A 14,659-nucleotide genomic window follows, 5' to 3' on the forward strand; every position below is an offset into this window, starting at 1 on the left:
TACTTATTGTTTTTTACTAATTCTAGCAATTTCTAGTGCATTCGGACCTTTATTTTCTATAATAAGGGTGTTTTCTGAATGTTAGGTGTACTGTACAAATTTTTGGCAATTTTGATAGATTTTACAGATTTTTTCAGATATTTTTATCTGTAAATGATTCTATCAGTGCTTAGTTTACATAATTGAACTAAATTAAAGAGCATTTTTGAAAATATTTTCAAAAAAATGCAGTAAAGTAAAAAATCACACAATGTTTTAATTATATGGCCACTTCAATGTCGATGTATTTTCATAAAAACCGTTATTTATGGAAAAATTGCATGCAATAATTTTCCATTTTCACACAAAATCTCTTAAGTGCAGTATATCGAAGTGTTCTGAATTAAAAAATTTCCAAAAATACTTCAAACGAATCGAGGGCTGATCAAATAATTTTTACCACAGTAAATGTTTTAATTCTGTGACCACCACTGTATATATTGATTCGAGGAAACAACATTTTCGGGGAAAGACAAAAGAAAAAAATCTAACAGGGAAGTCGATTGGTGGGTAACATCGTAGTGCGTCGATAAAAAATTGTGATGATTCGACAGGTATATCGCATGTGTCTGTCTCTTATCATTCTTTATAACCGTTTTTTTATTCCTTGCCCTACAGTTTTGTCAGATAAATAACCTCTGAACTGTATATTCATTCGGTATCATTTTGCTTAAAATTCTTTTTTTAGAGGACATGCCGAGTGAACATATTCCAGACTTGCCATAAAAGTATTCAACTGAGTGTCAACATCAGATGAACGAAAAATATTTGAAAAATCAAACGAATGTATCTTCTCGAACAATGCAACCTGAGAGATACTGTCGTAATCCAAGAATTCGTAGTAATCATCCACACGTGATTGTAATGAACGAATGGACAGAACGTGTTTAGATATAGGACATATATATTGATTCGAGAAAACATTTTCGGGGAAAGACAAAAGAAAAAAATCTAAAAGGGAAGTTGATTGGTGGGTAACATCGTAGTGCGTCAATAAAGAATTGTGATGAATTGATAAATTCAATCTATCACAAGCAGATCTTACGGAAAATAATATTAAACAAATTGTTATTATAATCCCCCATAATCACTATATTAGAATATCGTAGCAAAAGTTCAAATTTTCTCTCCCGTTTTTTTTAAGAACACACCCTGGAAGGTAATTTATTATGACTTAGCCCCCTTTAAAATGTTCAGACCCATTTAATGGTGGTCTCCACTTGGAAACCTATGATCCATTGGGATCATACTAAAAGACTTTGGCAATAATGATAGAAAATAACGAGAAACATTTTTTAATTCAAGGGGTCCGATCTTTTTATATCCTCCACCATCATCACTGAGAACTGTCAATATGGTTACGCGTCTAAAATCCTCAAATTATAGAAAATTTGGGAAATCGTTAGATGATACCAAAACGTGACTTTGTGAGGGAATATTTTCAACTTAATGAGAATCCAAAATTTTAAAATTAATACGTGACTAAATCTCAAAAATTCCGAGTAAGAGGGGTAACGTTATATGGGGGCTATCTTGAAACTTGGAATAATGTTGATAGACATAGAGTTTTATTCTGATCAATGAATGGATGTAATTTATGGGATCTCAAATGAATATTTTAAGTTATTGCAAACCGAGAGACAAACCGATTTTTAAATATTAAAATGTTGACCTTTTTGGGGACTTGATCTAGCCTTGGTGAATTAGGTTGTGAAAAGTTTGATTAAAATCGGACATTCCATTCGCCTGATATTAGATTTATAAATATTGAAAACTAGCATATGCCCACAATTCAAAATTCTACATACCCCAATCCTACATACCCCAATCCTACCACCACACTGATCCTAAATCCAAGTTTCAGAATTCCAACTCTCGGTTCACTCACAATTCAAATTTTATCGAATTTAGTAGTACGAATCTCTAAAACCTCCTTCTTACCATAAACCTACACCCAACTTTATCGGTGCACCCACAAATCAAATCGTACTAAATTTAGTACAATTTCCAAAACTTCCTACATACCCCAACCCTACACCTCCACAGTGATCCTAAATCAAAAAAGTTCCACATAGTACTTTTCGAACACATGAGTACACACTTTCAAAACTATTTCCTTAAATCTCTCAATCTTTATTCGGATTCCAAATTTCAAGTTTTTAGCTCTATCCATTCACATGCTACGAAATTGTACCAAATTTTGTACATTTTAGTAATTTTCGCATACTTATAGTTCGAATACTTATAGTTTGCTATATCTATTCTACACTCCATCAATGACCCTCATTTAAAATTTAAGAGTTCTAGCTCTACTGGTTCGCCACTTCGTCTGGACGTTGATGAATCGTTAAATGAGTCAGTCAATCACTTTACTATTTTATTAGTGTAGATTGTGACCCTTTGTGGGGAAGGCGTGGACCAATGGGTCCAAACTTTGGACTTGACCTAGGCTTAGTAAATATAATAGGTTGTGCAAAATTTGGTTTGAAATCGAATATTCCTTACGCATAATATTGGCCAAATCAGTTTCAGACAATTTGGATTCGATTTATGCCTGTCCGTTCACTTGTATGGGAGGTATCAGAAGGAGTCGTGTACTTCCTTGGATAGTTATCGTGCGCACCAGCCGGACGTACATGCATAAGTCGACTACAAGTTGTCTGAATCGGATTTGGTCCTAAGAAATAAGAGATCTAAAACCAATATTTCATTAGCCATATGGCTAAGGGTATAAAAATACGTTGGTAGGTTCGGCAATTCCCATACCTTTACACAGTAGTTATGTCCAATAGTGGATCTATAGTTTTGCGAGGAGCTTTTCATCCTCCAAGAATATGGAATGCTATAATACAGCCATATAACTTGGATAATTCGACACAAAAACCTTCCAAATATCGAAAATGAAATGATACCGTTATTTGAGGAATTTACCCGAACATGCACCGAAACTCTTTTTCACTACTAAACCTCCTGGGAATAGTTTTAGTTCTGGGAATAATTTGTGTCAAAAATCCATAGACAGGCGGTTTTTAAGACAATCAAGTGTGGGTATTAACGAAGTTGACAAATATATCCAAATTGTTGCGTCTGTTTAACCACCGTTAGGCAACTTTATCGGCGCACTCTTCAAATGTATTAAATTCAAATGGGATGAAGTTGTTATATCAAAGGATAAGAGAATAACAAGAAGTATTAGGAGGAAGGTGGGAATAGTTTCGATGGCTATAGAATTTGGACGGAAAACATATTACGTGCTAAGGTTGCACTTTCTTAAGCACTTTAATGATGCTGTAGAATAAAGCAGGCTCCATAGTTGAAATAAGCTTAGTGACGGTGGAAAGTGAGCATCCACTAGTCTGCGTCGTCTGTAGGATCAATTGTCTCCGTCTCATCCTGCTCCTCACCACAGAGCCTGCAGTAATAAGTAACATCACAGTCCCATTTACTGGCAAAGGCGTGATATTGCAATGACCAGTAATGACTCCTGTCATTACTCTGATTTCAGATTTGCTCAGGTTCAACAGTGAGTTCTCTTGGTTGACAGAGTCGGCCAGATAGATCTTGACATATTGCACCTAGGGTCGTTGTGCCAGAATTCATTGGCTCGTTCGTCGAAGAACGCCTCAAAGTTTCGAAAAAGGGTATTTTAATGAACTACTTCACGATGGTACCTCTATATTCGTAGTGGACAGTCAGATCTGCCGATCCTATACAACTTCATCGCTACAACCCTCGCAAAGAATTCTAACTTTAACGTTGAGATGATTTGCGTTATTTTTGCAGAAAATACCTGAATTATTCTGGCGTAAGAATTGGGGAAGAATTCATAAAAAAACCATTTGGAACTTTCAACTTTCCATTGGGAATTGGCCTAAGCCAAGTGAGGATACCTTGTGGTATCTGCAAAATGGATTACATATATTTTTGTCAATATTCGAAACGAATTTGAATTTAATGTTTTTTGTAGTAATTCCCAAAATTAGTTTAAATTGAGAATAAAAAGAAGTCGTTATTGTTACATTATTCAAAAATTTTGGAAGACATTTCTTGGAAAAATGAAGTTAGGAGAATACTATAAAGCATTGCATAATGCACAAAATCTGCCGGCTAAACAATATAATAATGGAATTCCATATTCCATGTGTGTTTCTCTATAAATGATTAATGATGTTTTTCTTTAGTACCTGTTTATTCAGTCCGTCAGTGATAATTATTAACTGAACCCATTATTAATTTTCTTTGTTAAGAAACATTAGTTTCCTTTGCATAGAATTCATTGACCTGGTAAAATTAATTTATTTCGATACGCAGTGAAGAAGGTTAACCTTACTGCAATCGGAAGCGAACAATATTTTGTAATGGAAAAAAAAAAAACATTTACAAAAAATTAAAACAACACACAACACATTTACAACAAAAAGCATAATACGAACGATTCCAACTAACTATGTAAAATATTTGATGTTATGGTTCCATTTACTTACTTCGTTTCATATTCGGTTAAATGTTCTCGTGTAATTGTTATTTCATCTTTCAGTTGTATATATTCGATTCGTTCGCTTTCAAGTAATGATATGCGATTCGTTAATGAGTTGACCATTTGTTTCAATGATAAATCCGTTTCATGTTGAACCTCACATCGATCCTCCAAATTAGTAAAGCTTTGTAATTCCATCAAATCTTGTTCAATTGATTTTAAACTAATGTGTTTGTGTGTGTGTGTGGGTTGGTTGATGTGTATGTTTTTAGGTAATTTAACAAGAAGCAAATTAGGATTAAGAGCAATATTGGATGAACATTAAATTAGTAGTGATTTGAAAAGAATAACAAAAATAAATATGAATTTTAATTGCGTGCAGTGTGCGTAACATTTTAGTTGCCAAAAAACAATAAATTTTGCAAATAAAGACAGTAAGGCTAGTTAATTTTTTCCAATACTTACGCTAATTTTGAATTTGATGTAACCTTGGGGGTCATGCTAGATCGTGGCATATTCGTTTTGGGCGTTAATAACGGCGATAACCTATCGAAATTTATCATTTCAGCCGGAGCAAATTCCTCATCCAGTTCTGTAATCATTTCTTCCGTCGACAGTTTTGGGGCGGGAGGTGGCTCCGTAGGTCGACACGTAATTAATGGTGTAAAATAAAATGCTTTTGGTGGTTGTAGACGTGATGGAGGCATTGCCCCACCATTATTCGAACCATTATGAAATGATGGTACCGGTAATGCTGATGGTGTTGGCAAAGCCGTTGGTACCGGTAATGCCGATGGTATATTCGATGTATTTAAATTGGATGAAGGACACCAGGTACGACGTCGTTTTTCACGATTTCTATGCAATGAATTACACGAGATAATTTTCAAATCTTCATTGCGTATCCGTTGTTCCAACTGGCGTACTTTAATTTGACTTTCGTTTTTCTTTTGTTCTTCGGCCAAACGTATACGCAACAATTTAACTTCACGTTCTAAACGTTTCATCATTGTGGCATCTGATACAGTTTCATTAACTTGAGGTTTATTTTTAATACTTTTGGCACGCATTGCAAAGCTTTGAGGAAATATATAAAAATTTGAAATTTATTTTCTTTTATATTTCGAAATAATTAAATTTGCTCACCTCAATGTCGATTGAGTCTCTTCAATTGCTGTTGGTTTTATGGTACATATAATTGCTGTCAAAGCATTACCACCCAATGAATCCTGCAATATACGCGTTAGCTTCGAATCACGATAGCTAATAAATTTATCATCTTCATTTTCCGACAAGCGTTTAATGACATTACTTAAAAACAAAAGACTTTTGTTGATGTGACCTCCCTCCTTGAGGCGGGTACCACGAGCACCCGTTTGATCGGCCCGCTCTGAACCAGCCAAATCGACAAGATTAAGAACACTCTGAATGACGGCATCATCTTCACTGCGATCCACTTTTCGTGATTCAATAATCTATAATATAACATATTTATTAACATAAATATTTATATTGAATTGAAATAATTAAAAACTTACAATACGAAATATGGCATGAGATCTACTGGATCTTTCGTTCATATTGGTCTCGCCAACAGTACGTTCCTTGCTACCCTGAGTCAGATGATATAACAAGTCCTCTTCCGAGGTTATAATACTTTCTTCACAGTTAACTGTGATCAAGCCATTACCGGTTTCATGGATTTTTAAATCCTGATTTTTCTTATTTAGTAAATCGAATATTTTCTCATTATAGATTTCGATATAACCAACTCTGAAAAAGAAATACAAAAGAATACACATAAATTAATCAGTAAATATATCCTTAAAAGTATTTGAGAATCTTAATTAAGTTCAGATGGGTAGATGGTCATCGGCTTGCGAAATATAGATCTCGGGAAAAAACAAATATAATCTTATTATCAATTCTCCGAAGGACATTTGTTATTAGCTTTTTAAAAACGATTTGCAATCGCTCCTTTAAAATTTATTAGATACGCCCTAAACAAATAAAATAAGAGTATAAAAGTAAAAATTGACTCCTTATTACCTGAGAAGAAATTGTCTATGTACAGAGAGTTGCTCAAGTTCACGGAATATATCCTTGGCAGCCAAAACCATAACACCAGGATTGTCATCATCACCCATCATAGTATAGGTTTTTCCTGTAATTTAATAAAAATTGAACATTAGTTTTTAAATTTCAGAAATAAATGCTTCTATAAACAAAATTTACCTGATGAAGTTTGGCCATAGGCAAATATGGTACCATTAAAACCTTTCATTGCCGCATGGACAATATGTTTGGCCATTTTATCGAATATCTGTTGATTTGTGGCATCTTGATCGAATATGTGATCTATAAGAAATAAATAACAAAAATAAAAAAACAAGTGCACGTCGGGATCTTTATTTGACATATATTTGAAATTGCGAAGCACAATTATAGCCCCTATATTTTAAGATGGGACAACATGGCTTACATATGGTAGACGTATTTGGAATAACGCTAAGCATTCAAAATGCCGAAAGTCGGGAGGGGGCTATGCCTAAATATGTATCGATATAGATCATTTTCGAACCGGACCCTTATGTTTTGAATCTCGTTTATGTTTTGAACAAATAGAGAGTCGCTCTTTTGTGTTATTTTACATAGAATTTACTCTCAAAGATATCATGTAAATTTAAATAGTTGACCAGGTCTCCTTCTTAATTGCCATGAAAAGGGAAGTGCATGTTCACAGATCTGCTTGCTTTCTCCGTGTAAAATTGGGCGATGTTCAGGTGATAATTTTTTATGGCCTCTAGAGTGACAAGGAAAGAGTAAAACATAAAAGTTTAGCGGTCTTCTTCGTGTTTACAAATTATAATGGACAGACAAGCGGAAACACTTGGCTAGATCGACTCAGCTAATCGAAATATGATGATCGGTATACTAAAAGGTGGGTCTAGAATCAATATTTTGCGACGATACAACCTCTTAACGGCACTGAAAACTATAGTTGTGTAAGGTATAATTACGCAAAATTCGGTTAATAATTTGTATACAATTTTGACCATTTGGTGGGTAAGGTACCAGGAGTGGACCGATATCCCCATCTTCGAACTTGAACTGAGTTTGAAAGAAATTTTAAGTTACTCTCTTCGAGAGTTATCGTGCGCACCAGCCGGACGGACATTTATAAATCGACTCCAAATTGTCTGAAAAGGATTTGGTCCAAAGTAAAATAGGGTCTAAAAACAATATTTGGAACAACTCTTGTTTAGTGAAAACGATCAGATTTTTCTGAAATTTTTTCCAGAGGTAGGTATTTTTACCCTAATTATGGGAATCTCTTTTTTCCTTGGGTGAGGTACCCGATTACCCGGTTATTTGACCCGGAAGTCCGTCTCCAATCTGGACTAAAATGATAGACTACAGTTGGCCATTTCCAAAATGGTGCGATATGTGGCATTATCTGTTGTGGATCAAATGATATGAGTGTTAGAACCCTATAAAAACAAAGAAAATCCGTTCTACATGATAGAATCTCCTTTTAAATAGAATGTTTTTTTTTGTGGCCAGCAATCGGCCAGTATTTTAAGACTTTCACCTATGGACATATACCTACACTGGCTAAGCGACAGAAACTGTTTTTAAATAGAATAGTTTTTGTGTAGCAGGCCTTCGACTGGGGATTTAAAACTTACTCTAATGGGCAGATAACTACACCGGCTACGCGACAGAATCTCCTTCAAAATAGAATAGTCTTGTGTGTGGCCGGCCTTCGGCTGTGGATTTAAGACTTCCTCCTACGGACAGATACCTACACCGGCTACGCGACAGAATATCCTTTTAAATACAATTGTTTTGTGGGTGGCCGGCCTTTGGCCGAGGATTTACAACAACACCGGTTACGCGGCAGAATTTCCTTGTTCTAAGGGTTCTAAGGCCATATCTTTTGATCCACAACAGATACAGCCAAAATTGATCATTTTTTTGGAAAGAATTTTCTATTAAATGAGTTTTACTTAAAAAATCGGGAAATAAACCCAAGTTTTTGACTGTATCTCCAAAACGGTTTGAGATAAACCCACCATATCACCACTCAATGGAAAGGTATTTCAAAATGATACATTTTATATTAACCGGATCCGTAGAACCGGGTAGCCGGGTACGTCATTCAAAAAAATCGATTTTCCGATAATGAAGGTAAAAATACCTACCTCTGAAAAAAATCAGAAAAATCGGATCGTTTTTACTAAACTAGAGTTAAGTCAAACTTGCCTTTATATAGGGGCTACCTTAAAACTTGGACCAAAATTGATCATTTTTTTCGAAAGATTTTTCTATTAAATGAGTACTCAAAATACGAAATTATGTCGATTGAGCTGGAAAAAATTGCCCAAAATACGACATGCCGACAATTGGAAACTTGTGCCGACTATTGGTGAAAAAATACCATTTTACCTAATCTCAAAAAGTATGGACTTATTTGATATTAATATTATATTTATGTAATCAGAGCTTCAAATGCTTTAAAATGATAACCATATTGCCCTAGTGGATTTGAAAAATTTATGAGAAATGTTGGGAGGCCAATATCTCCGGAAATACCGATTTCTGCAAGAAAAAAATATGTCATAATCAGGGCCCTAAGGACTACATGTGGTAATAATTTTAAAACAATCCGCGAGGGGGCCCTAAACTAGACTTGGTCCAAAATTTCAACTAATTCCGATATAGTCCTCAAAATTCCGGGACTGGCGTGATTACAAAAAAATGGACGAACAATGGTGGTAAATCGTATTAGATTTTTACCTTCATCCAGAAAATATACAATTTATATGTTTCAAAAGGGATATTTCGATGAGTTTCAAACTGAATGACATATACCATGGCAGAGGACCTTAAAAACAATAAATCCATATCAGCTGTGGTGGTGTGGGTCATTTGTGGGATTAGACAAATAATAATCATCACCATTAATTAAAATAAAATACAAGACACCAAAAAAGAAATTTGCTAAAAATAGATATTTTGAAAATTTGGAGAAAACATAGTGGACGATGTTGTAGTCGTTCCTATTTTTGTCAACATAAACACACACACACAAAAACAACCAAAAGCACTCCTAGTTCATCTAGGAAGCTATGTTGTTGTTGCTGGTGCAGCGTCTGTGTCATAGTGGCAGATAAATGCATTTTTTGTTGCAGCAGGCGCTGTTGTCTTGCACAAACATGTCTGACTAAGAATCAAGAACCGTTATGTGTGCCATGAAAGTTCATATTATGCTGCACACACGAAAAAAAATCAAAATAAATTGAATTTTTTATATCAAAATCTTCAGGAAGTTATTTTTAAAATACATGACCGCAACAACAACTGTATTAAAGACACCACAGAAAGTCCAAAAGCATGAGGTGGGATAAAATATTCATTCCATGTACAGACAGATCAACCAGCAACCGCCTAACGAATCCTCCCTATATTTATTCCCCTTTGTCCTGTTTTTTTTTTCTTCTTTCTCACTTACCAAAATAATATGGATCACTTTGTGAGTCCACTTGTTGAATCGAATTATTCACTACCCGCCACAGCGGCTGTTGATCCTTTTCCTTTTTTAGCAGTGGTCGCACTTTAATGCCCACTTGTATGGAATTTTTTCCAGACATGTCTGGCTTTGTTTAAATATGTTGTTTTTTAGGTTAATTTTTTTTCCTTTGACACTGTCTTCTTTGACGTATGTTTCGTTCACATTTATTATGCACACTCTTCACAAGACAACACTGAAAATGTTGATAAATTTACAAATGTTTTTCGCAGAAAACATTAAAAACACAAAAGAAGTAAATATTTCACGCACACACTCAATAAGCGAATTCTTCTTCTGTCACGATCAAACAAGACAAACTAAACAAAAACTCCGCCACCATCAACGTTATTTTGAAAATGAGCGGCATCTGAATGACATTTGACATATGTGGTTATCGATGTTATCGAAATGACTGTGTAATCGATGACAATGTAAAAGTGATGCCAATAATAAAGCACCATGACAACACCATGACACAGCCGGCTTTTGTTTACAAACCTGTTGCTTTAATTTGGTCAAGTGAAATTTAATTTTTAATTTTTGCAATTTATATAATAAAATATATAAAAAATAAATAAAATATTAAAAAAATCTTTAAAATGCAAACACTTTTGACTTTTATTTTCTTTCTTTTGTATTTTGATTCGCAAATTTGGCAAAGAAAATTTTGCTAATGGAAAAGAAAGCGAAAATTTCAAAAGAGAAAACAAAAAATTTGCCAAATAAAAATCTGCCTGTGGAAAAGCAGACTTTTGAATACTAAATATATTTCGCCTGAAATAAATAAGTCTGTTATGGATGAAACAAATACTATTTTGGGAATAAATTGAAACCTTTCATACATATTTTAGGTATTCAGTAATGTCTTGAAAAAAAACATCCCGTGGGGTATTTATACCAGGCATGCTCGGCCATATACGCTACCGTAACTGAGTGTCGATGGTTAAACACGAATTCTCTTTTTCCTCTTTTCGTCAGTCGTTTTTAATGATGACTTCTCAGTTACGCTCACCCACACTTATGCTCCATTTTGTAATGGCCACCACTGATTTATACCCTTCACCACACTGTGGTACAGGGTATTATGTCTTTGTGCATATGTTTGTAACAAACAAAAGGCAACGAGATAGTCACATGGTTCCTTTTGAGAATATGCATAGAATCACTTTCTAAGTCGATTTATGCATGTCCGTCCGTCTGTCTGTCCATGTTAAATTGTAAACAATGTACAGGTCGCATTTATGATCCGAATTGGATGAAATTTGGCATAGGTCACTTATTCGGCCCAAGGACGAACCCTATTGAAATTGGAAAAAATCGGTTCAGATTTAGATATGTAAACGGTCCCTATATATCTTTCGATTTGCACGAAGTTTGGTACAGCCTAATCATTTAGGTTCAGAATGATGTCTGCCAAGTTTCGTAAAAATCGGTCCAGATTTAGATATAGCTCCCATATACAGTTTCGTCCGATTTCATGTAAATGGTGCCACAATGTCTTTATATATCTTTCGATTTGCACGAAATTTGGCATAACGTATTGAATTAAGCCTAGAGTGATGTCTGCCAAGTTTCGAGAAAATCGGTCCAGATTTAGATCTAGCTCCCATATATAGTTTCGTCCGATTTCATGTAAATGGTGCCCCAAAGTCCCTATATATCTTTCGATTTGCACGAAATTTGGAAGAGCGTTCTGTATTAGGTGCAGAATGATGTGTGCTGAGTTTGGTGAAAATCGGTTCAGATTTAGATATAGCTCCCATATATATTTTCGTGCGATTTAATGTAAATTGTCCCCCAAAGTCCCTATATATCTTTCGATATGCATGAAATTTAGTATATCGTATTCAATTAATCATGTGTGCTAAGTTTCGTGAAAATCGGTTCAGATTTAGATATAGCTCCCATATATATTTTCGTCCAATTTAAGATGAATGGTATACCAAAGTATCTTAATATCTTTCGGTTTGCACGAAATTTGGCGCAGCGTAATGAATTAGGTCTAGAATGATGAGTGTTAAATTTCCTGAAATCGTTGAAATCGGTTCAGATTTAGATGTAGCTTCTACATCTGACCAAATGAAAAAAATAGTATAGGTTGCAGAATGACATGTTTATGGATCCAATTTCATTTTGATGGTACTTTTAAAATGCGTCTGTTAGGATTCATCTGTTGAATATACCCAAAGTGGTGAAGGGTATTATATAGTCGGCCCCGTCCGACTTTTCTACTTTCCTTACTGGTTTTATTTTATATTTGACAGAAGAAGCCACTACCTGCAGAGTTGCTTTTGTGTTACTCATTTCAATATATCCTACCTTGAATAATTGTGTCATTGTAGCAAATTCTTTAATGTTGGTCCCAGGATCAATCTCATTGATTTAGATATAGCTTCCATAAAGACCAAAGTTCCAGTATTCGTCCGATTGAGATGAAATTTCTGTCTAAATTGAGCTTATAACGTCGCAATCGATTCATATTTAAATATAGTTCCCAATGTTTTTTTTCGGATTGAGACGAAATTTGGCAAAGCTTATTGAATTGACTCTAGAATGAAGTGTAATAAGTTTTGTTAAAATAAAAAATAAAACGAAGATTGGAGTTGAAGCGAAGAGGCAAAACCCTCAAATTTCACCAAGGTCGCTTGTGAGGAAGCTCAAAGAAAAGTGTGGTGTTAAAGTTGGTCACGAAATAATACGACAGACTATATTAAAAAACTATGGCATAATTATGGAATGTAGTCTCATTTAAGAAATGACAATCCTTTCTAATTTGTAACCCATCTGTATATTTCAAATAATATGAAAAATAAATTTCATAAAATGGTGTACATGTCGATTGGTAGATTTTTTAACAAATTAAAAATTTAATTTTTATAAAGTTTTTATGTACACATTTTATCATGGACAAATCTTTATATAATTGCATATAAATAAGCATGCTATCAACAGACATAAATATATTTTGATGGGACTTGTGGTCAATAAAGGTCTATACACTAAAAATCCTTATTAATTAATGCACATACTTCTCAAGAGCCTTAAAAAATTAAACAATATTAATAATTGGGTAATTTTTGCAACATAGTGATCGTAAGCAGAAGGCACATATAGGTGATTGTGGCTTTTTTATAACTGCGGCATAGTTTTGAATACGCCTTTGGGCTGGCGACTGTAACCCTATAGAAAATTTGTGGGTTTAGTTGAAAAAATGTGGATTTACAGCAACCAAAAAATATAAAAGCATTGAAAACTGCATTATTGGATAAGTGGCACAACATTTCGAGAATTATGACTTGCAAAAGTTAACGGAATCGATGAAAAACATGTACAATGTGCGGTAGATTCAAAGGGTGGCCATAAAGAAGTACGAAGATGTGTGCTCAATAATATTATACAGTATTTTTGACTTACCTTCACAAACAATACTTAAATTGTATAGTGCAGGTATGTTAAAACGAAATAAATACTTAATTTTTGTATTTTTTCTTGGCGCTCCAGAGACCGCAATTATGGTCCGAACATCGAGAAATTTAACATGGAGAAGGGGATGGGGCCAAAGAATAAGCATGTCTGTTTTGATAAAGATCGGTCATTATTTAGCGGATCAAATGGACCCTGACTTAATTGCACTTAAATATTTATAGGTGCTTACGTATTCATATATTAGAGGGCAGAAATATAGCGCTGGCCAATGAAGACCCCTATTGTTTTTGGTAAAGGTCGGATAATATTTAGGGGATGAAATGGATCAAATACTTAATTTTTGTATTTTTTTTCTGGTCGCTCCAGAGACCGCAATTATGGTCCGAACATCGAGAAATTTAACATGGAGAAGAGGATGGGGCCAAAGAATAAGCATGTCTGTTTTGTTAAAGATCGGTCATTATTTAGCGGATCAAATGGACCCTGACTTTTGTGTAAAAATTTAAAAAAAAAAAAAAATGTATTCTATGGCGTATATATTTACTCCTGACGGACATAGAGCCGGATTTAAACTTAAATATTTATAGGTGCTTACGTATTCATATATTAGAGGGCAGAAATATAGCGCTGATCGCTTTAAAATTTTCTCAGAGGCTCCAGTTATGGTCAAGGACAACACCTATAATTTTAGGTGATGATCACAAAAAAAGTTACGTGCACCGAAAACTTAATTTGTGGTCTTTTTTCGATCTATAGGCCACAAGCCGAACATTACAACACAACCCACGGTTAGAAGGGCTGTACTGAATATTGGGAATATTCGGAAAACATATCAGCAGTTCCGTTCCAAAACCCAAAAGAATCTACTAATTTTACATGTTTTTACTCGGAAACCGTTCCTGAACCCACAAAACTGGAATCAAATTTAAGAGAGCACAAAACCAAAAGGGCTTTCTCTTTGTAAACTTTTTACTCGAGAAATTTGGCCGAGTAAAAATGATAAACAGGAATGCCTACTTCTGATTGGCTGTTGTGTTGATTATGAAGTATTATCCTTTAATTTTGTCATTTTTACTAGTTTTCCCTTCCAGAACATTTGGTATGCTTTTGAGCTCTGACAGCGATTTTGACAGTTTTCCCTT

At 34.5% G+C, this 14,659-nt stretch overlaps 2 protein-coding genes across 2 annotated transcripts in view; one reads left to right on the forward strand and one right to left on the reverse strand.

Moving 5' to 3' along the window:
* Nucleotides 1–10,178, reverse strand: part of LOC133323723 (centromere-associated protein E) — a 37,832-nt gene extending 27,654 nt beyond the window's left edge. The window contains exons 1-7 of the mRNA XM_061532644.1: nucleotides 10,032–10,178; nucleotides 6,752–6,874; nucleotides 6,566–6,680; nucleotides 6,055–6,289; nucleotides 5,663–5,991; nucleotides 4,982–5,593; nucleotides 4,524–4,739 (exon numbers count right to left, since the gene is read on the reverse strand). Coding sequence (XP_061388628.1) covers nucleotides 4,524–4,739; nucleotides 4,982–5,593; nucleotides 5,663–5,991; nucleotides 6,055–6,289; nucleotides 6,566–6,680; nucleotides 6,752–6,874; nucleotides 10,032–10,170 — 1,769 coding nt within the window. The 5' untranslated portion in view covers nucleotides 10,171–10,178. The remainder of the gene's footprint in view (nucleotides 1–4,523; nucleotides 4,740–4,981; nucleotides 5,594–5,662; nucleotides 5,992–6,054; nucleotides 6,290–6,565; nucleotides 6,681–6,751; nucleotides 6,875–10,031) is intronic.
* LOC133323724 (D-3-phosphoglycerate dehydrogenase-like) overlaps nucleotides 1–14,659 on the forward strand; it is a 75,603-nt gene that overhangs the window by 43,556 nt on the left and 17,388 nt on the right. The window lies entirely within an intron of this gene.

Source organism: Musca vetustissima, unplaced genomic scaffold (genome assembly GCF_032173495.1).
Source record: "Musca vetustissima isolate MV318-11 ecotype Yass unplaced genomic scaffold, APGP_CSIRO_Mvet_v1 utg7334, whole genome shotgun sequence".
In the NCBI taxonomy this organism is placed as follows: Eukaryota; Metazoa; Arthropoda; class Insecta; order Diptera; family Muscidae; genus Musca; species Musca vetustissima.